This window comes from Oratosquilla oratoria, chromosome 12 (genome assembly GCF_046742065.1).
Source record: "Oratosquilla oratoria isolate Oo_2021 chromosome 12, ASM4674206v1, whole genome shotgun sequence".
Classification (NCBI taxonomy): Eukaryota; Metazoa; Arthropoda; class Malacostraca; order Stomatopoda; family Squillidae; genus Oratosquilla; species Oratosquilla oratoria.
The window spans coordinates 40,343,678-40,366,913 of record NC_134788.1 but is presented as its reverse complement, the minus strand read 5'-3'; the positions used below and the strand labels follow the sequence as shown (position 1 = coordinate 40,366,913).

General features: G+C 38.8%; 2 protein-coding genes across 2 annotated transcripts; one reads left to right on the top strand and one right to left on the bottom strand.

Moving 5' to 3' along the window:
* The first annotated feature begins 1,701 nt into the window (after positions 1 to 1,701).
* On the top strand, positions 1,702 to 2,317 carry LOC143030348 (uncharacterized). The gene is made up of 2 exons (XM_076193500.1): positions 1,702 to 1,831; positions 1,890 to 2,317. The coding sequence occupies exons 1-2, from the start codon at positions 1,702 to 1,704 to the stop codon at positions 2,315 to 2,317; spliced, it is 558 nt and encodes a 185-aa protein (XP_076049615.1).
* A 1,643-nt stretch (positions 2,318 to 3,960) lies between these two features.
* Positions 3,961 to 9,224, bottom strand: LOC143030703 (uncharacterized). Its single transcript, XM_076193888.1, has 2 exons — positions 9,131 to 9,224; positions 3,961 to 5,565 (listed from the first exon to the last, which is right to left on the bottom strand). The coding sequence occupies exon 2, from the start codon at positions 5,292 to 5,294 to the stop codon at positions 4,266 to 4,268; it is 1,029 nt and encodes a 342-aa protein (XP_076050003.1). The 5' UTR covers positions 5,295 to 5,565; positions 9,131 to 9,224; the 3' UTR covers positions 3,961 to 4,265.
* Positions 9,225 to 23,236: the final 14,012 nt, after the last annotated feature.

Sequence of the window (23,236 nt, the reverse complement as noted above, 5' to 3'; positions counted from 1 at the left end):
TCCTGGGTGACCCAAACTGCGATGTTATGACAGTGTGGCTGGGGCTCTCCGGCGTCGCTTCGGCAGAAGGCGGCAACCGGAGATGTTCCGGGCCCGGCTGAAGACAAGGAGGCGAGGGAAGGACGAGGAGGCCCTTCCCTTACTAGCGCAGGACGTGGAGGCGCTAGTGAGGGGCGCTTAACCCATGGCCACGGAGGACACCGTAGACATGTTGGCCAAGGACTGCTTCGTGGATGCCCTTCACGATCGGCAGCTATAGATCCACGTTAAGCAGGCGGCGCCCAAGAACGTGCGAGAGGCTTTGGCAAGGGCAGCGGAGTTTGAAGCCTTTCTCATGAGCGTAAGCCCTGATACTCCCCACCTCCTAGCGACGTGTCGGGGAGGAAGCGTCGCCCGAGCCGTGCTTGGGCACGGCGGGCGCAGACAAGTGGCAAGGCGTCCCAACCTGGTGGGAAGGCGAGCCCCACGCCTTTCAAAGGATCGTGCTTCAACTGTGGTCAGTTAGGCCACAAAAAGTACGACTGCAAGAGGAGGGCACGGTTGCTGGAGGACGGAAAGCGGCAGGTATTCGAGCCCTGCTGCTGGAGTCGCGGAATGCGGGGACACAGTTCTTCTGAGTGCCGTCAGCCCAAGGAGGTGACGGCACCTGTGGGAAACTTGAAGGAGCTGGGGTCTGGGGCACCTTCCTAGCAGAGCACTCGGGCGCCCCAAGCCATCTAAGGTGTCAGGAGGAGGCGTTCGACGCCATCAAGGTTGCGGGAAGTATAAATGGACGCCAGGTGGAGATGGTAGTAGATACGGGGGCAGAGAGGACCTTCGTACGAGAGGGAGTCCTACCGGAACGTGGTGTGAAGTGCGTGGGTCAGCAACTGTGCGGAGTTACAGGAGACTGTGTACCGGCGTGGGTGAATCTGGCCATAGGCAGGGTGACTGAACGCCTGCCAGTGCTTGTGGCGGAAATGGAAGGTGAATGCCTGCTGGGGTTGGATTTCCTTAATCGCGTGGGGGCGTGTGTTGATCTCCAGGAGGGTAGGGTGCCAGTGAGGGGCTATGAAGTGCTTTTGAATCCTAATGGAGAGCTCGCCACGAGGGATGAGGTAAAGGAACCCAGAGGATAGAGATCCCAGGCCGTCAAGTCACCCAGCTAAGGTCAAACGCGGAAGGGAAGAGTGGCCCGCACCTCCGCTACCACGATCTTACACTGCACCGCATCCACCACTATCCCCACCGCCAACAGCAAGATGGAACCACCGAAGGAGGAGAAGAAACTGAAGGACCGACCAGAGGGCCTGCCTGAGTACTTGGAAGACTTGGCGGGGAGGTACACCACACAGCTGACAGCTGAGCAGGCGAGTAGAGTGAGGGCATTACTTGCACAGTACCATGACGTGTTCAGCAGTGGAGACATGGAATTGGGTCGCTGCGCGTCGGGTCCCACCAGCGAAGAGAGAAGAAATGGAGAAACTGGTTCGGGAGTTGGCAGAAACGGGAGTGATTGAGCGGACAGTCCGTGGTGATCGCCGGCAGTTCTAGTGACGAAGAAGGACGGAAGCCGGAGGTTCTGCGTAGACTACCGGGCGCTGAACACCGTCACTGTCCCTGACGCTTACCCTTTCCCCCCGCATCGACGAGACGCTAGACGCTCTCAGTGGGGTCCAGTGGTTCTACACGCTGGACCTAAAGTCAGGCTATCAAGTCGAGATGGCGCCTGAGGACAAAAAGAAGACAGCCTTCTCGACTGGGCAAAGCCTGTGGCACTGGAATGTGATGCCCTTTGGCCTCATGAACGTCTCTGGAGTCTTCGAGCGTCTTATGGTGCGCATACTCGAAGGTATGTAGTGGAAGGTGGCAGTCGTCTAATGAGACGACGTGCTGGTGTTTGGAAACAGCTTCAAGGAGGAGCTGGCCAGGCTCACAGAAGTGTTCGCCCGCCCGCCTGAGGAAGGCTGGCCTGAAGCTAAATCCAAAGAAGTACACTTTATTCAAGTCAGAAGTGCCGTTCTTGGGACATGTCGTCGGCAGGGAAGGTGTGAGGACGGACTCACTGAAGGTCACCGCTGTGGAAGGATGGCCAGTCTCTCAAAAGGCCTCAGAGCTGCGCAGTTTCCTGGGCCTGTGCACGTATTACCGGCGGTTTGCGGCAGGGTTCGCCACCATCGCCGCCCCACTGCACCATCTGACGAGGAAGGGAGCAGCCTTCGAGTGGAGCGAGGAGTGCCAGCAGGCTTTCGTGGCACTGAAGCGAGCGTTGGTGGAAGCACAAGTGCCTCCCTACCCCCAGTTGGAATATGCTCGTATGGTCACCGAATCTTATTAAAGACATTGGCAGATTGGAAAAAGTACAACAGCGAGCCACAAAGCCATACTGAATGAGAATCAGACTATAATGGTCTCAAACTGTCAGGAAATAGATTTAATTCGGATGTGGATAGAAACAACTTTGCCAACCGTGTAGTTTATGATTGGAATAAACTCCCTGCTGAGGCAGTGCAATGTACATTTGTTCGAAGCTGTAAGGTTCGTTTAGATAAATACCTTAACAAGATGTTGTAGTTCCTGCCATTTGTTTTATATTATTATTTATATGTCCATTCATTATTATAATAAATGGACACATAAATAATTACTATTTACCTGTTTACTATTCAACTTTACATAACAGTATTTTTTTTTATCATCATTTATATATATATTTTTATCTATCATTATATCTTTTCCCATACGACCTAGTTATGGACCAAAAGGTCTCCTGTCTGCATGCTCCTCCTTTGTAATCCTTTCTCCAAAGTATACCGGTGTACACGAGGCAGGTTTCTCGGCCTCTGTTAAGAGTTAATGAAAGAACAAATTTGGTGAGGGCTTCAGCCCCCTCACTGAATCCGCCACTGGAACCTGGTTATGTAAGGTACCTACTGCAAGACTTTCATTTAGATACTGCTCTGACACCGAGCCACAATGAAGAAAAACATTGTTTTTACGAGTCTCGAGTTAACCTTGAATTGGGCTTTGAGCTTTGGAGAAGAGTGTCCCATTGTTCAACAATGACTTACCTGAGAATGTTGAAAATAGTGCCACCAGGCTCACCTGAAAAAAAAAACCCGTGTGAAGGACACGCAAGAGATTGCTATTGAGAAATGCCCAGTGTACCGCCATCATGTGTTCTGTAAAATTCAGTCAGATTTTGACAAGGTTTCTATTTGTATTTAACTGAAAGGAAATTTCTCTATGAACGAGGCTACAGGTGTATTAAACCACACACACACACACATATATAACTTGATGTAAAGAGATGGATTGGAACCCAAGAACAGCTCCAGTTTTGAATAATTTAATTAAGGGAAACTGGTTACAGGTCTGTGAGCGATAAAACTATACTCTGTTGATGCCTTTTAGTACTAATTTTATGGTCTCTCCTTAACATAGTTATAAAAATATTTGAGTGTATTCATGAACAATTAAAAAATGCATTTTAGGATAAAATATTTTCTAATATATACATTATTTAATTGCAAAGTGATTATTTGATATACTATGCAGAAAATAAGATTATACACTTTTATCTGGCATATGTTATTGCAGGTGATTTATATTGCTCAGAAAATAGTATGAATATACACCTATGCAAAGCCTTGGTGAGACCAATAATAGAATATTCATGTGTCCCCCTCAGCACTCAATAAAAAAAAAAAAACTAATAGCTTAGTAAAAGTAAATTAGAACTAAACAAGAAGTAAAAGAAAATAGGCTAACTAGCTTAGCTACTCCCAATGAGTACACAAGGTGTGTCATCTCCTTTTCGTTACACACTACCCTTCCTTTCCAAACTAAAACACGACCATCAGGCAGTGGCTCTCTTCCTGGTCTACTAATCTCTTATCTAGTTATAAAAAAAAAAAAAAAAAAGCATGTATGAGTATCAAATACATTTTACATAATTTCAATCACTTCAGCGGCCAGAATATCTATTTGATGAGGATAACACCTGGATGAATATTTACAAAAGAGGTAAGAGAAGTATTTGAAGTCATTTAACTCGGAAATAATGTGATGTTGAGGAACATGATTGACCATTGACCACAAAGCCCCCTTGTTTACTTTGGGTCCAAAGTGAGACTTGAGGACTTCTCCAGTATTTAAAAACCAAGAAAACTACATTATACAGGTCACACTGGAAAGATTTTTCTCCAGTGTGGATCCTCATATGATGTGTGAAATGACACTTCTTTTGAGAAAACTGCATTGCACAGGTCACATTAGAAAGGCTTCTATCCAGTATGGGTCCTCATATGCTTTGTGAGACTACCCTTTTTTGAGAAAGATGCATTGCACAGGTCACATTGGAAAGTCTTCTCTCCAGTGTGAGTCCTCATATGCTCTTTGAGATTACCCTTTTCAGAAAAAGCAGATTTGCACAGGTCACACTGGAAAGGCTTCTCTCCAGTGTGGGTTTTCATATGCCTGCTGAGACTATTCTTACGTGAGAAAGCAAAACCACACAGGTCACACTGGAAAGGCTTCTCTCCTGTATGGGTCATCATATGTTTTGTGAGAGTACCCTTTTCTGAGAAAGCTGCATTGCACAGGTCACATTGGAAAGGCTTCTCTCCTGTATGGATCCTCATATGCTTTGTGAGACTATACTTCTGTGAGAAAGTAGATTTGCACAGGTCACACTGGAAAGGCTTCTCTCCAGTGTGGGTCATTATATGCAGTGTGGCATTACTCTTGTTTGAGAAAGTAGAATTGCACAGGTCACACATGAATGGCTTCTCTCCAGTGTGGGTCCTCATGTGTTGTGTGAGAGAACTCTTTTGTGAGAAAGCAGAATCGCACAGGTCACACTGGAAAGGCTTCTCCCCAGTGTGGGTCCTCATATGCTCTTTGAGATTACCACTTTCTGAAAAAGCAGAATTGCACAGGTCACACTGGAAAGGCTTCTCTCCTGTGTGGGTCCTCATATGCCTTCTGAGATGGTTCTTATATGAGAAACTAGAATCACACAGGTCACATTGGAAAGGCTTCTCTCCAGTGTGGGTCCTTATATGATGTGTGAGACTATTCTTTACTAAGAAAGCGGAACTGCACAGGTCACACTTAAAAGGCTTCTCTCCCGTGTGGGTCATCATATGCCGTTTGAGAGAACCTTTTTGTGAAAAAGCAGAATTGCACAGGTGACATTGGAAAGGCTTCTCTCCCGTGTGGGTCCTCATATGCTGTGTGAGAGAACCTTTTTTTGAGAAAGCAGAATCACAGAGGTCACACTGGAAAGGCTTTTCTCCTGTGTCATTCCCCATATGTTGTGAGAGAGAACCCTTTTGTCAGAAATCAGAACCACACAGATCCTGCGTGGGTCATATGACCTTTGAGGTGACTTTTGTGCTATCTGAGATCACCCTTTTCTTACAAAGTGCAAGCACACAGGTCACGCTGGAGAGGTTTATCATGTAATATCTATGATGATCTGTGGTATAGCTTTGCTGCAGATGTCACACTTTTTCATAGTATGACACATGGAATCCACAGAAAGCTCTTCCTTCCAAAGCAATGGTGATAGATACCGTCATCCTGGAATTTTTTTTATTTAAAAGACTGACATCTAACTCTTTGAAATTGTGTCATACACTGTAATAAGATGATGGATTTTTCATGTGTAAAGCATTTCATGCTAAAGTGTCTTTGTACCTAAACAGACCTTTTGTACATGCCATCACCTGACATAACACAGGCACAAACAATAACAGATATGGTGCTATGACATATTGTGATCTATTTTTTTATTAGAAACATGCTGAAAATCATCCATTACCTACAAGCATACTTACCCCACCACGACCAGAATTACTTGAATTTTTCTGTATTTGTTTTCCTCACATCACAACATTTGGGAGTGGGGAATGACCTAGCTGGCCGCAGAAGAAATATTCTAACATATTCCATAACATTCCATGTTTGGGCTCACAAGACCTCAATCTAAACATGACCTACTCTAGTGTTTATTCAGTTCATCTCACTCAAATTATGATGCAAGATACATTGTTTAAGATACACTGGTAAGTGGTGTGCCTGTGCTATATCATTTTTTTGTAAAATGTAATCAATAAAATTGATCTAATTAGTTGTCGAGGTACTTTCCATATTTTTTTCTTGTCACACCTCATAAAATACCTGTTTGTCTACTAGAAAAAACATACATATCAGATATACCCACTAAAACAATCTCAGCAATAATGAAGTACTCAGGTAAGAACTGCTATCAAAGGCAAAATCCATTTGCATGTGGAAGTAGTGAGAAGACAATGTATAATGCGAGAACTAGTGCTTTAACATTTTTATCCCACAGGTTATTTAATCACAGAAGCATAATATACACAAACCCAGTCATCTTTCAGGATGCCTGTGACATCTCCCTTACTAGTTGTGACACTTTTATGATAATGACAAAAAAGAAAAGAAGAAAAAAAAATCTTGTTCTCTTTGTGCAACCTTTATCTGATGTTAGGATTATCTCAGTTTAGAAGGTGCCCCGGCCTATTAACTTAAACATGAATCTGAATGTTCTGCAAGCTTTGGGCTCATTTGAGCATTTACCACATCACTCCTTCTAAGATATGAACACTATACAAGAACATAATGATAGTATGGATGGATGCACTATCATCAGCACTTACATCCAGTACATTGGTTGGATAGTGCCTTGTGTCACAGAGTTGATCTGGCAACTGTGTGCTTGTTTAGAATGTAGTGAAACAATATTAATGGGTTGTTGTTGTTGTTGTTGTCGTTCCCTAGACTGTCTGTCCGAGCAGTCCCGTCTCCACAAGGAAGGCCACAGCCGAAACTGGGTTTTCCCACAAATCCTTTATAGAGTGTATGTTGTGTTGTTTGCGTGCATGATTGTGTATAATGCAGTCTTCCATTATGTGTTGTATGGTATGGGGTGAAGTGTTACATCCTGGGCAGCTGTTCACAACACGGTCGTCCAGCCTCTTCTGGTAGCTTAGAAGTGCTGGGTGGTGACCGCATCGCAGTCTGGCCAAGTGGACTCTGTCCTTACGTGGGAGAGAGGATTCAGAAGGGTGGATATCAGGGGGTCTGGCATGTAGCAGTGTGTTGTCTTTCAGTGTGTTAATGGAGCGGTGAGTGATATGATTATGAATATGTTTCCGGAGGCTGGTATTTGGTGGTTGTGGAGGAAGAGAAGAGAGTTGGGGGCCAAACAGCAGCAACTACCCCTGGCCATCAGCTCTACGCGGATGGCACCGATCCCCGAGGAGGAGCTACGCATACCTGGGGGAGTACCACAAATATTAATGGGTTGGAGCACCCACTATTAAAATGACCAGTTTACCATTTGCACGATTTCCATTATATCTATGAAGATGATATGATGGGTGTGTATATATATAATACTGATATGATCAAACAGAAAATCAGTGATCAATACTAACAGCAGTCAAGAGGTGGCTGGTGACACACATCTCATTATCATGTTTACAGTGTTTTAGCCCCATACCCCACTTCAGTGGCAAAGTGAGTTCAGTCTGTGGCAGACTTCCCATTTCTATACAACAGTTTTTATTTTATTGTTTCTTACGAGTGCAAATTGGGAAGCTCATCAAGATTTTACAAAGGATTACAAAGGAGCATGCTGACAGGAGACCTTTTGGTCCATGACTAGGTCGGATGCAAAGAAATTATAATAATGATAAATAAATACATAAACAGATAAAAACTATATTAATAGAAATAATAATGAATAGGTAAAGTTTAATAAACAAACAGGTAAATAGCAAATAATAATAAATTGACAGATTAATGATAATAAATGATAATCAAGCAAATAATAATAACAAATACACAAATAAAATAAATGGAAGGCATTACAGCATTTTCCTTTGGTGATTATCTAAACAAATCTTAAAGCTTCAAACTGAAGTACATTGCACTGCCTCTGCAGGAAGTTCGTTCCATTCATTAACTATATGCTTGGAGTTGTTTCTATCCACTTCCAAATTAGATCTATTTACTGAGAGTTTGAGAACATTATTTCTTGTCAGATTCTCATTCAGTGGGAAAATTTTGTCTCTTTTGATGTTGCCAATTCCCTTTAGAATCTTGAAGGCCTGTATCAAGTCACCTGAGTCTATGCTTTTTTAGGGAAAACAAATTCATATATTTTTGTCAATTTTCATACAATTTATCTTTTATACTTAGAATCAGTTTTGTGGCTTGCCATTGTACTTTTTCTCAATCTGCCAATGTCTTTAATGAGATTCGGTGACCATACTGAAACAGCATATTGAAAATGTGGACGATCTAACGATTTATATAGTTTGTTAATGAGAGATGAACTTTTGAAGTCAAAAGATTCCACAATCAGTCCTAGAACCTTATTTGATTTCTCAGAGGTTGAAATACACTGCTTAGATGATTTGAGATTGTTGCTGATAATTACACCAAGATCCTTTTCACTATCCACTTTTGTTAACGAATTTCCAAATAACTTGTAGTCGTACTTACTGTTATTTTTACTCGCAAAAATGTTACAATCTGCACACTGAATTCAGAGTGAACTTCATATATTCTTGATTTTTGTACAGAGGAAGACAAGATGGAGTCTCATTCCCCAATAAGAATGTAAGAACAATGTAAGCAAATAAGAGAAATAAATTCATAAATATAAAAATGGTTGCCAGTCCTCATTTATTCTTTTAAATTGCTACTGACATTAATATTAATTGAAAGTATTTATATTCATGGCTCAAAATACTCATAATGATAAGAACTTGCCAATCATATGGATATGAATTGTAGTTGTGAGGCCTGACCTGACCAAACCTACCCTAGCCCCTTGGTAAATAATTTTTTTTTTTTATTTATCTATTTATTTATTAGCTATCAATTTTTTTTTTTTTTTTTTTGTAATTATACCTGGGATTCAAAATACTTGGACTAACCAAACCTAGCTCATGATATAGGTAATTGCACCTGTGAGACTGCTAAACATCTTGATAGATATCTACACGTTTACCCCTCAGAATACATTACCAAACGGGAATTGAAGTGTAACAAATTCAAAATCAATGAGCATGAACTAAACTACCTTACCACTATATATGATTCCACTTACAAATTCAAGAAGGCACACTTGTTTGGCCTGTACAATGCACAGCCATGACGACAAGCTCTTCCAACAGCTGAATGTGCGGAACTGAAGGTTTGACCCACTTTGACGGGCCATCACAACATATGTAAACAAACAAAGCCAACGACTACAATTGAGTAAAATGCGAGAGTTATAGAAGATACTGACTATGATGAATCAACGGCAGGGAAAATCTTTTTCGGTAAAGCAAAAATACATGTTTTAAATGAGAAACTACAAATCAAAAACTTAGGGAAACAAGATAAAAGAAATTGAAGGAAGCGGACAGAGGATAAACAAAGAAAAGTCACAAAAACGAAACTACAACGAAACTCTTTATTGACAGTTCGACTAGGAAATAGTTATATGTATGTGTGCTTAAGCAAATTACCTCGAACATCAACCTGAATCTGAGGACTGAAACTGCGGAGGTGCAGGCTTTCTATTTTCTATATATTTTTTCAATTTTCCTATTTCTACTCCTTATTCTATTTTCATATTTCATTTTTTATACTTTTACTTTATAATCTATATGCTATAATTTATATGTTATATTGTCTTAAATTATGTATAAATATCTTATATTTTTCTACCCATAATATATATATACACACATATATATATACATATATATATATATATATATAATATACATGTATATAGATATGCTTGTATATATATATATATATATATATATATATATATATATATATATAATATATGTATATATATATGGCGAAAGAGCATGAATGAATGTCGCATAGTGGGCCTGGATGGTTAGTATGGACGTGACGTGATTTGTAACGTGTGATTGATGCGTGATTCGGAAAGGAAGCAAGGGCTATGTAGCGAGGGTATGCGTGGGAGCCGGGGGGGAGGGGGTCCCGGCGTCGCCCGCCATACCCCGGATAGCAGCAGAGTAAGCCTAGTACTGGTGTTGAACACAGGTGTAAAATCCTCATATTCGTTAGTTAGAATAAAGTGAAGAAAGTGACACTCCTGCCTTTCCCTGAACCGGACAATGAATACAGGTCGTTTCGCTACATTCTTTGGTCGTTTCGCTACATTCTTCGGTCGTTTCGCTACATTTCTTCGGTCGTTTCGCTACATTCTTCGGTCGTTTCGCTACATCCTTTCGGTCGTTTCGCTACATTGTTCGGTCGTTTTGCTACATTTCGCTACACTGATTTTTCTCGCATTTGAGATACGAATATGATAAGGAATACGATGTGTGTAGGTTTATAAAATACCTTTAACCCATTGGACGTTTCGCTACATGGCCAGTTTGCTACTAACGATTTGCTACATTCTTCGGTCGTTTCGCTACATCCTGCGGTCGTTTCGTTACATTTGGCTACGTTGTTCGGTCGTTTCGCTACATTTTTTCGGTCGTTTCGCTACATTCTTCGGTCGTTTCGTTACATCTCGCTACACTGTTTTTTTTTTTATATCGCATTTGAGATATGAATATGATAAAAAAAATACGATGTGTGTAAATTCATAAAGTAATTTTGTAGGCTACGGAAGCAGAATTTGCAAACTGGAAAATGTAGCGAAACGACCTGTAACCGCTACAATCTTCGGTCGTTTCGCAACATTTGGCTACATTGTTCAGTCGTTTCGCTACATTCTTTCGGTCGTTTCGCTACATTCTTTGGTCGTTTCCCTACATTTCGCTACACTGGTTTTTTTTTTTTTTTTATTGCATTTGAGATACGAATATGATAAAAAATACGATGTGTGCAAATTTATAAAGTAATTTTGTAGGCTACGGAAGCAATATTTGACTAATGAGGCGATTTGGCGATAGATAAAATTGTTTTTATCGGCCCTTGTTTTATGCAATCGTCAAGCAGATTATCCGGCAGATAATTATAAAATAGTGACTTATCGTGCACATTTCTAGAGCTGGGCGCGTTCCTCGGTGCGTTCCGCTTTAGTTTGGCCGCGGTTAGCGCTCCCAAAATATTAAAGCAATATAGGTGCCGGTATAGTATGTGGCCTACGAAAATTTTCTTTGGTATAGTATGTGGCATACCGGAGTTTTATTTCGTTATGAACCTGTCTCTTAAGCTTTAATAGTTTGGGAGCGCTAACCGCGGACAAACTAAAGCGGAACGCACCCAGCTCTGGTAATGTGTATGATAAGTTACTGTTTTATGATTATCTACCGGATAATCTGCCTGACGATTGCATAAAACAAGGGCCGATAAAAATAATTTTATCTATCGCCAAATCGCCTCATTAGGCAAATTCTGCTTCCGTAGCCTACAAAATTACTTTATAAATTTGCACACATCGAATTTTTTTTTATCGTATTCGTATCTCAAATGTGAAAAAACAGTGTAGCGAAATGTAGCGAAACGACCGAAAGAATGTAGCGAAACGACCAAAGAATGTAGCCAAATGTAGCAAAACGACCGAAGAATGTAGCGAAACGACCGAAACAATGTAGCGAAACGACCGAAGAATGTAGCGAAACGACCGAAATAATGTAGCGAAACGACCGCAGAATATAGCGAACTGGCCATGTACCGAAACGACCAAAGAATGTAGCCAAATGTAGCGAAACGACCGGAGAATGTAGTGAAACGACCGAAACAATGTAGAGAAATAACCGAAGAATGTAGCGAAACGACCGAAATAATGTAGCGAAACGATCAAAGAATGTAGCGAACTGGCCATGTAGCGAAACGTCCAAAAGGTTACATGTATTTTATAAACCTGCACACATCGTATCTTTTATCATATTCGTATCTCAAATGTGAAAAAAGAGTATAGCAAAACGACCGAACAATGTAGCCAAATGTAGCGAAACGACCGAACAATGTAGCGAAATGGTTGGGAGTGAACTGGTCATGTAGCGAAACGCCCAAAGGGCACACATCGTTTTTTTTTTTTTTTTTTTTTAATCATATTTGTATTTTAAATGCGAAAAAACAGAGTAGCGAAACGACCGAACAAAGTAGCTAAATGTAGCGAAACGACCGAACAATGTAGCGAAATGGTTGGTAGCGAACTTCCCATGTAGCGAAACGACCAGATACGCGGTCGTTTCGCTACATTGTTTTGGTCATTTAGGCATTGTTCGGTCGTTTCGCTACATTTCGCTACACTGTTTTATTCACATTTGAGATCTGAATATGATAAAAAAATACTTTGTGGGAGACAGAAGAATTTGCCTAATGGTACGATTTGGCGATAGATAAGGTTAACAAATTAACTTAGAAATGAAAATTAATAACTTACACTTCAAACGGGGATGAAACAACTTTCATTGCAAAGAAAATAAATTGGTCTGTTGCAAAGAAAAGAAATTGATTTGTCATCGCAAAGAAAAGAAATATTTATGCTCTAGTTTGGACGGACAAGCACCCGTTAAAGTACAATATGCCTGTTTGGACACTACTACAAAGTTTTTAGGGCCTATACCGGTATCAAAACAAATCCTACGGAATAAAACTAAGATGGGCCTAAGCAAACGTAGGCCTAGCAGGCGGACAGCTTGATTGGCCTGCCGTGAGTTCAAGCAGGGAAATATGTCCTTTCTAGACAGGCTGAGGCATCTACTTCAGGCTCTCAGTCTCGTTGTCAGCAACGATATAGGAAGGGATGGGAAACAGACCCTGCTTTCAAGCCGTAGCTACAGGAAACACCTGAACAGTATAAAGATAGGTGTAGAATTTGTAACGTTACTATGACTGCAGAGCTAACAGTGCTAAAAAGTCATGCCAAAGGCAAAAAAAAAAAACGCTTCATATTTCAAGGGTACAACGGACAAGCAGGTACCAGTATCAACCTTCTTTAAGAAAAAACAAACCACAAAAGATCCTGTGGATATGGCAGAAATAAAGCTGGCAGGTATTCTAGCTGCACATAATGGGCCTTTTAAGGTAATGGATCAATTGTCAGAGGTCTTGAGAGATATTTTGAGTGACTCCAAGATAGCATAGGAATTTGCTATGAAAAGAACTAAAGCAACTGGAGTTGTAATTAATGTCATAGGAAAGTCCTACAAAGAACAACTTGCTCACAAACTAAGAGAAACAAAATTTAGCGTTCTTACGGACGAGTCTACTGACGTTGGTTCCATAAAAACATCTTGTGTTGTAGTAAGATTCTTTGATCATGATCCTGAGTGTGTTGAAAGTAAATTCTGGGAGCTGTGTGAAGTTTACAATACACCCAACCCTGAAAATGTCGGAAAAGGAGCCACTGCTAGTAATCTCTATAGGGGATTGATGAAAAAAAAAATAATAATAAGAAACATGAAATCTCAGTTACACAAATGATAGGTTTTGGGACTGATGGGTGTAGTGTAATGATGGGAGCTCACAGTTCAGTTGCAAGTAGCTTCCGTAATGAATGCATTGGTCTTTTTGTAATCAAATGTGTTTACCATTCTGCTCACCTCTGTGCCAGCGAGGCTTATGCTTTACCTAGAAGGTGTGAGGATTTAGCAAAAGAAGTGTACAATTTCTTTAAGTGTAGTTGCAAGCGCCAGAGTGAATTTGTACAATTTCAGTCTTTCATTCACTTGAAGCCCCACAAGATGATATACACATCACAGACGAGGTGGTTGTCATTGGTTGCTGTTGTTCAGAGGATCTTGGAGCAATGGGAAGATCTTCGGTTTTTTTTCTCAGACATGTGGTCATCTGAGAAGCTAGTTGCTGCTGAGCTAATTTTCAACTCTACATGACCCTTTCATTAACCTTAAGTTGTACTGCCACTTCCTAGATTGGATTTTGCCAAAGTTCACTACTTTTAATAAGTACTTTCACTCAGATAAGCTAGTGATAACAGTGAGGACCGAAGCTGATGAAACGTATCTTCCGGCCTTTTTAGGCAATCGAAGATACACATCAGTCCTGGGGCACACAGATACGACCGACCAATATCACAAATATTTTTCTATAGGCCTGAAAATGCCTAAACCATGGAGGTAGTGTTACCTGGTCAAGGGGGCATCAACCTCATAAGAACATAAGAATGAAGGAGACTGCAAGAGACCATAAGGCCTACTTTAGGCAGCTCCGTATCTATCACCACCTGTCATCCCCATCCATAAAGTTGTCTAATAGTTTCTTAAAGCAATTGATAGTTTCAGCGCTTACTACATGATTACTGAGTTTATTCCATTCGTCGACCACCCTATTAATAAAACAATTCTTGCCTATTTCCTTCTTAAATTTAAATTTGTCCAGTTTATAACCATTACTGCGAGTCCTCCCCTGTTGTTTTGATATGATGACCTTGTTTGCATCACCCTTGATAAACCCTTTGATCCACTTGAACACCTCTATTAGATCACCCTGCGCTCTGCGTCTTTCCAGAGAGTGTAAGTTAAGGTGCCTAAGCTTCTCTTTGTAAAGCAAATTTCTGAGTTCATGTATCATTTTGGTCATTCTTCTCTGTACTGATTCTAATGAATTGATGTCCATTCTGTAGGACAGAGACCAAAAATGTACCGCATAGTCAAGGATGGGTCTAACTATCGCTAGATAGTTTAATAATTACCTCTGCACTTCTATTTGTTATCGTCCTAGCAATGAAACCTAATGCTCTGTACCCAGGGTCTTCCTCCAATCTTGGGTCGCGTCGTCAGACCCTGGAGACACAATCGGTTGAACTGCAATATTCTTGCAATATAAACTTTAATTTAAAAATATTCCGTTTAAAGCTCGAATCAATCAGGTTGCAGGATTCGACTTATGTTGCCAGGGCTAACATTTAGTGCAAACAGTAAGCCTATGGCATAGGCGCGACCTGTCATATTACAATTACGTTTATTGAAAATGAACAATACACATTATTTTGTAATAAGCACAGTTCGAATAAAAGAAAGAGAAATTAATTAAAAAATAAGAATTGTTCATCCCAGTTTTGAATAATTTAGGTCCCCCATTTCCAACTGAATCTGAAGATGACAAATATTTCATTTTAGAACGCCCATTTATTTCACGCACATGGCTTATATATTAGTGTGTCATGTGCGTGAAATGAACGGGAAATCTAATAGTAATGTACAGAACTGGGCGTGTTCTTTGGTGCGTTCCGAAATAAATGTCCGGTAGGCCACATAATATACAAAAGGAATTTTTCGTAGGTCAAATACTATACCGACACCTATGTTGCTTTAACCCATTCAACTCCGATGACAAGATGTCTTGTCATTTGGTCAAATAAAACAAAAAATCATAAAACACCAAAATGTTTGATCAAACACCAGAAAAATATGACGTCAGTCCTCGCTTCGCTGCGAGCGAAGCGAGGACTGACGTCATATTTTTCTGGTGTTTGATCAAACATTTTGGTGTTTTATGATTTTTTGTTTTATTTGACCAAATGACAAGACATCTTGTCATCGGAGTTGAATGGGTTAATAGTTTGGGAGCGCTAACCGCGGCCAAACTAAAGCGTAACGCACCCAGCTCTGGTAATGTGCATGATAAGTCACTGTTTTATAATTATCTGCCCAATAATCTGCCTGACGATTGCATAAAACAAGGCCTGATAAAAACAAATTTATTTATCACTCATTAGGTAAATTCTACTTCCGTAGCCTGCAAAAATACTCTGTAAATTTGCACACATCGTATTTTTTTTATCATATTCGTATCTCAAATGCGATAAAAAACAGTGTAGCGAAATGTAGGGAAACGACCAAAGAATGTAGCGAAACTACCAAAAGAATGTAGCGAACACAGAACAATGTAACAAAATGTAGCGAAACGACCGAAGAATGTAGCGAAACGACCGAAGAATGTAGCAAAACGACCGAGACAATGTAGCGAAACGACCGAAGAATGTAGCGAAACGACCAAGACAATGTAGCGAAACGCCCAAAGAATGTAGCGAAACGCCCAAAGAATGTAGCGAAACGACTGAGCAACGTATCGAAATGGTTGGTAGCGAACTGGCCATGTATTGAAACGAAAATTACTTTATAAACCTACACACATTGTATTTTTTATCATATTCGTATTTCAAATGCGAAAAAACAATGTAGCGAAACGACCGAAGAATGTAGCGAAACGACCGAAGAAATGTAGCGAAACGACCGAAGAAATGTAGCGAAATTGTTGGTAGCGAACTGGCCATGTAGCGAAACGACCAGATACCCGTACAATTGTAGAGGTGATCTTCTTCCATTTGCTCGTGACATCATGATCACACGACCCATTTGCAATAGAAAAGGTGAGCTAATTGCAGGGATCCGTAACATATATATATATATATATATATATTATGTGTGTGTGTGTGTGTGTGTGTGTGTGTGTGTGTGTGTGTGTGTGTTTACGAGAGTAAAGAAACATTTTAGTACCTAGTGTATAGAAATTTGTATATTAAGGTTGTAAGTAAAGAAAATGAACGATGCGTACAGAGTGTGGCTGATAAATGTGACGGGACCTTAATATAATCAATCACCGATCAAAATAAATAAGTAGATGTACTAATAGAATCTAGTATAGTCACCCCTAAAAAGAAAAACGATACACTATGTATACATTTTTTATGCAAATAGATAAATACTTGTTCCAAATATACATTACTTTGTAATTCCTAATATATATTATTTTACAGTAGGGTATAAATAAAAATATATATTATTTATCATTATTCTTTATATAGTATTTCAAGAGTTATATAGATATAATGTAAATGTTAAATATATACTACGGACCCCGCCAACTTATTATTTAAACCAATTTTGATTTTTATATTTTGGGCAGACCTAATTACATGAAATGGTCTGATTATACTTCTATACTTAGAAACTAGGACAATAGTTTAATTAAGACTTTTCAAGTTCGGTACTGCAACCACTTCCGTATCCAACCATTCCTCTACCTCCCTCCATCATACTTTTCGGGCACATCTCAAACACATTCAAACTCCTCTCTTCCTCTCTCATGTTCCATGTTTCTGCCTGCCCCGTACAGTACTGTACTAAGATGATTTACGCTTACTAAGATGATTCATACTTACATCCCTTGGACAGACGTCCCCCAAATCAGGCTCGCCGAAAATGGCTTGACAAAGAAACTGAAAAAAGTATTGCTAAAAAGAGACAGGCTTGTAAGAAATACAAGTGCTCGGATGCATCGAATGACTCTCAAGGTTATGTATGAATTTAAAAAAGACAATAAAAAAACGACAATACGAAATAAATATGGCTGATAAATCCAAAGAGAATCCCAAAGAATTCTATACTTACATTAGAGATAAAAAGGTTGTTAGGAATCACATTGGTCCACTATTATCTGCTGATGGTCAACTTGAATATTCAAATGAAAGAATGTGTGATATTTTAAACAACGAAACACCTCAAAGTGAACTCCAAACGGAAACCTGTGAAAAGTCTAGGGTCAACTTACAACGGTAAATAAAAAAAAATAAAAATAAATAAATAAATAAATAAATAAATAAAATAAATAAATAAATAAAAATAAAAGGTGTATAGAGAAACTCAAAGTTAATAAAACACCAGGGCCTGACTGTTGGCATCCAAGAATCTTAAAGGAAATGAAAAATGAGATTGTTGTTCCATTAGAAATTACTTTTAAAAAAATCCATCATATCTGGAGATGTCCCAAGAGATGCAAAAGAACAAAAAGAAAAGATTATTCTTGGAAGCATGGGAAACTAAGAGGTACTCGTCGGAAGTTGTTAATAAACGTCTAAAATTTGCCAAGAAATATTCAACATGGACAGATGAACAGTGGAGTGACGAATCGACTTTCACAGTGACTGGCACCCCAGCAGCCAAGGTCTACCGCAAGCCTGGTGATGACCACTTGAAACCCCGCTTCAGTCAGGGAACTCTGTGTTCTTTTCTCTAATTATTCTGATGCCACACGCAAAGAAACATGTCATCAGCGACTATTGAAAAAAAAAAAAAACGTTGCTGGGTACACTAACATTCGGGAAATTCATGTCAAGAAATAGGTTCCAAACACTACTAAGGACCTTGCACTTTACCACGAATACACAACCTCGACCAGACGACCGCATGTGGAAGATACGTGACGTGTTTAAGATGATAAAGGAACGGCACAGCCGATTTCTCAAACCCTTCTGCAAGCTGGTAATAGACGAATCGCTTGTGCTATTCAAGGTATGTCTTATTTTCAAGCAGTATATGCAGACGAAAAGGAATCAATTTGGAATCAAATTGTTTGTCTTGTGTGATTGTGAGACTGGTATTGTAGTGGACATGATCCCATACACAGGTACCAGCACTGATTACAATCCACCGCCAACGGCAAATGCCGTGTTATTATAATCACATTATATCAATACTTGCCAACTCACCTATCAATCACCTGATTGGCTGCGACCATTCTAAAAAAAAATCAGTAAAGCTTCAATTGTCAAGAGGGGAGTATATCAGTTACTGTGAAGAACATACATTCGTATGTTCTGATTAGCTGAGCAAAGTAGCCACGAGTTTATCTATCTTTTAGGCAAGAGTGTTACAAAGTCATATACATTAGATAAGACATAATTAGTTTTATAATTTTTTCTTGAACCTTAGCTAAATTATTGCTTTGATTTGTTAGTCTACACTAATGAGCAACGGCTCATATTTTTAATCGAAAACAGTTTCTTGATAAGTAAAGTTATATGGCAAGATAAGAAATATGAATAAACAGTACAGAATAATACTAAAACACAAGAAATAAAGTCAGACATGAAAATATCATGCACACAATAAAAAATCTCGCTTTATAATGTTGGGTTGCAGTTTTCCTCTTTCCCCATATTTTCTTAGCATGCCTAATGCATAATATACTATTATCATCTCGTGGTAAATTAGTAGAAATACTTGGTGAAAGATATGTTTGAAATCATTTATGTAGTACTTTGCAAAGTGTATATAAACTCGGTCTGTCCACCACCTTGTTGAAAATTACGTTATGACGTCACGTCGCCTACAGATTCATGTGGACTTGAGGCGAGCGGGGTCGGCTTTCAGCGACAAACCATACACATCATGCTAATATTGCTCGTGTGGAATAGAACACTTTTGTTGACGTGGTTGTCTGGGAGCATGTGTTTGTTTTATGAATCTTTCTGATTTTCACGATTTGCATGTTGTTAAAGTTATAAGATCCATTTGTCACTGAGAGACTCTCTTGTCCACGAGACTGTAAAAATATCCGAGCAAGTGTGTCAGCCCCCACACCTATCATCATAACTCTAACTCCCTTCCATTCCATTCTTTCCTTCCACTAAACCCGCAAATCCCCCCCTACCTCCCTCTCCCCCCATCATCTCTATCCTGCCCTATAAATAAAAGCCTCTCTTGTCAATTAGAGATGCTATTTCATTCGTCGTTATTTCATCACAATGGCCATCATCATCAGTATCATCATTACCATTATCCTTACCATCATTATCATCATCTTCATTATCAATATCATTACCGTCACTATCATTGTCATCCATCATTGTTATCGTCAGTACTATTATCATTATAATCATCATTATCATTATGATCATTATAATGGTATTATGGTATTATTGCTGTCGTATGTATTCTTTTTGTATTAGGTCACACATAATCAGCAGTGATGACGGATACTTGGACCCAAATCAGCATTGGCCAAAAGCGACGAAATGATCAAATTTTGCTATTATCAGCATCAAGAAGAGCGGATGGCAATTCTGGATCATATGATGACATGAATCACGATCATCGAGCAGAGGACAGCAGTGAGACATCGATGGCCCTGGTGCATCGGGGAGAGAGAGTATGAATGGAATTCGAGAGAGAGTATGAATGGAATTCGAGTGAGGATGAAGGAGTTGCACCGACCCCCACACCACCTGACACGAACCCCTGCGACCGACAATGTGGGTTTTTCTTCCTGGAGTGATGGTCATGATTTTGAGCTTCACATTCATAATTTTGATTCTAGCTCATAAGGTGTGACTTTAGTTTTTTTTTTCCATTGGACCTAATGGTGTGGTGATTGGTTTGACGACACCACCAACACCATCACCACTAGTTGCTACTAGAGGTTGATACTAGACAGTGATACTAGTCGATACTAGTTTTCGTCATCGCATCGCGCGCTGGGCCCTTCTCGAGTAAAAACACTCTTGAGCCATATGCTGTTCTGCTGAATTTGCAGTTCTGAAATGGACACGTGATGGGATGGTCATTTGTGGTATACAGAGAGAATCTTAACCAATCATAATAAGTTGTAGGAGGAGCCTATAGCATCCAGAGGTTCCCTTATAGCCAGCAACAGTGTAAATTTCAGTCTTCAGTCTTCTCTCTTAAGAAGTTAAAACAGTGTCAAGTTCAGTCTTATCTGGAATTTCAATTTATTCGTATTAACGTCAGTCTATTCGTGACTCGAGTAGTGCATCATGAACGTTGAAGCATCTTCGCAAACCAGAGAAAGGTCTGTACCAATTAAGTCATAGTCCAGCCTCCCACACACCCGCACACATCACAGTAATTCACTATATATTTTGAATTTAAATTAATTTAATCACATAATAATAAAAGTCGCATAATTAGGAAACATTAATCTTATTCACCACCAAATGTTAAGTAATAATTTCTTGTAGGACATACGTTTGTTCGTGTTTCTTGTCATTCTGGTTATCTTGGCCACATCTACCACTTACATATACCTATTCATATTTATTCGTAAATAAGGAGCACGACATGTCTGTATTACTTCCTTCATGATATAATGTAGTATATTATTTGCATTGTTATGAATTGTAATTTATACCCCTACTAGAAAGGGATGGCAGTAGTTATTACTGTATTGGAAGTTATCATTTTCAACTTTTACTAATTCTTATTGTATTGGAAATAATATATTCTAAAGTCACCATCTATCATCTCTTTAGCTCCAATCATTTGTCGTTGAAATGTTTGCTAGAGACAGATGCGCTTTCTCCTCTCTCTTCAGATGATAGGTACTGTATCCAAGGATGAGGGAGATAGTGCTGTAGTCGCTGAAAGCCGACCCTCATTTCAACCCCTCATTTCGTTTCGTTTCCTCTCTTTACTTTTCTGTCTAATATTCCATTATTATTTCTTTGTCGTGTTCTGCAGTATCATAACGTATTACAGGGAAATGCTTTATTTGATGGAAAGGTATTTATATGAATTTTATTCATGAGTATCGGGTCCTGACGTTTCATTTTCACAATTTATCATTTTTCGGGAGGATATATATATATATATATATATATATATATATATATATATATATATATATATATATATATATATATATATATATATATATGAGTGGAAGGATGGTGAGTTAGACACATCATGTACTTTGAGAATGTCCTGGTAAGTACGAAACGTCAGTGAATAAAACTCCAACTGTTCTCTGTGTCTAACTCACCACCCTTCCACTCATTTGTCTTCCATACTTCAATATATATATATATATATATATATATATATATATATATATATATATATATATATACAAATTATGTTGTCATACTGAATTTAGACCTTGACTAATTTCGAGGGGAGTATGCCGTTGAAAAACGAACATGCCTGTTTTGAATTATATATATATTTATATATATATATATATATATATATAAAATATATATAAAATATATATATATATGTATATATATATATGAATTATGTATATATATATATATATATATATATATATATATATGTATATATATATATATATATATATATATATATATATATATATATGTTAATTTATGTCATACTGAATTTAGATCTTGACTAATTTCGAGGGGAATATGCCGTTGAAAAACGAACATGCCTGTTTTGAATTACATATATATATATATATATATATATATATATATATATATGTATATATATATAAATTTGTCATACTGAATTTAGATCTTGACTAATTTCGAGGGGAATATGCCGTTGAAAAACGAACATGCCTGTTTTGAATTACATATATATATATATATATATATATATATATATATATATATATATATTATTTTATATTATATTATATATATAATTCAAAACAGGCGTGTTCGTTTTTCAACGGCATATTCCCCTCGAAATTAGTCAAGATCTAATTCAGTACGACGACATAATTTAGCCAATCATATTCCAGCGCTGCCGTCGAGTTGCCAATAGCCCATTTTCACTCAAATTACTCCAATATTTCGCATTATTTCTCCAAAACAACAGTATGCATAAGCATGAAATTTTTTTACTATATCAACTAGATAGTAAGTATCGTTTGGGCAGGACAAAAACTAAATGAAGTAATGATTATGCTTTTACCCTAAACAAAAAAATTCATGTAACAATGCGCAAGAATATGGCAGTGTAAGGGTAAAAGGTTTTTGTTTAATAATTTTATATATCTATTTATTTATTTATTTACTTATTTACATATTTATGTGTTTTGTTTTTTCATTTATTCCTTTACTTTTTTTTATTGATTCTATTTGTATTTTTATGTTTTTTTATTCATTTATATTCTCAAGAGACAAAAATACCTTTACGGGTTTTGGGGGAAAATATCAACTGTATTTCTGGCATGTGTATGTGAGGAAATTTTAACGATATTTCTGTCCCGTTGAAGGATTTTTTTACGCGAATAGAACTAAAAATATACGATTTTTCTGCCAAATCATCGACATTTTGCCTAGTGTACAGATGGAAATCGACGGCACTTTTGCCTAGTGTGTACATGAAAATCGACGGTAATTTTGCCTAGTGTGTAGATGGAAATCGACGTCATTTTTTCCTAGTGTGAAGGAGGAAATCGACGGTATTTTTTCCTAGTGTGAAGATAAAAATCGACGGTATTTTTGACTAGTGTGAAGATGGAAATCGACGTAATTTTTGCCTAGTGTGAAGATGGAAATCGACGGCAGTTTTGCCTAGTGTGAACATGGAAATCGACTGTATTTTTGCCTAGTGTGAAGATGGAAATCGACGTAATTTTTGCCTAGTGTGAACATGGAAATCAACGGCAGTTTTGCCTAGTGTGAACATGGAAATCGACGGCAGTTTTGCCTAGTGTGAACATGGAAATCAACTGTATTTTTGCCTAGTGTGAAGATGAAAATCGACGG

Coding starts and splice junctions, on each gene's coding strand:
- LOC143030703 (XM_076193888.1), bottom strand. CDS start 5,294: ATGGGGAATGACACAGGAGAAAAGCCTTTCCAGTGTGACCTCTGTGAT.
- LOC143030348 (XM_076193500.1), top strand. CDS start 1,702: ATGGCGCCTGAGGACAAAAAGAAGACAGCCTTCTCGACTGGGCAAAGC. Junction 1,832..1,889: donor TATGGTGCGCATACTCGAAG/GTATGTAGTGGA, acceptor GTTTGGAAACAG/CTTCAAGGAGGAGCTGGCCA.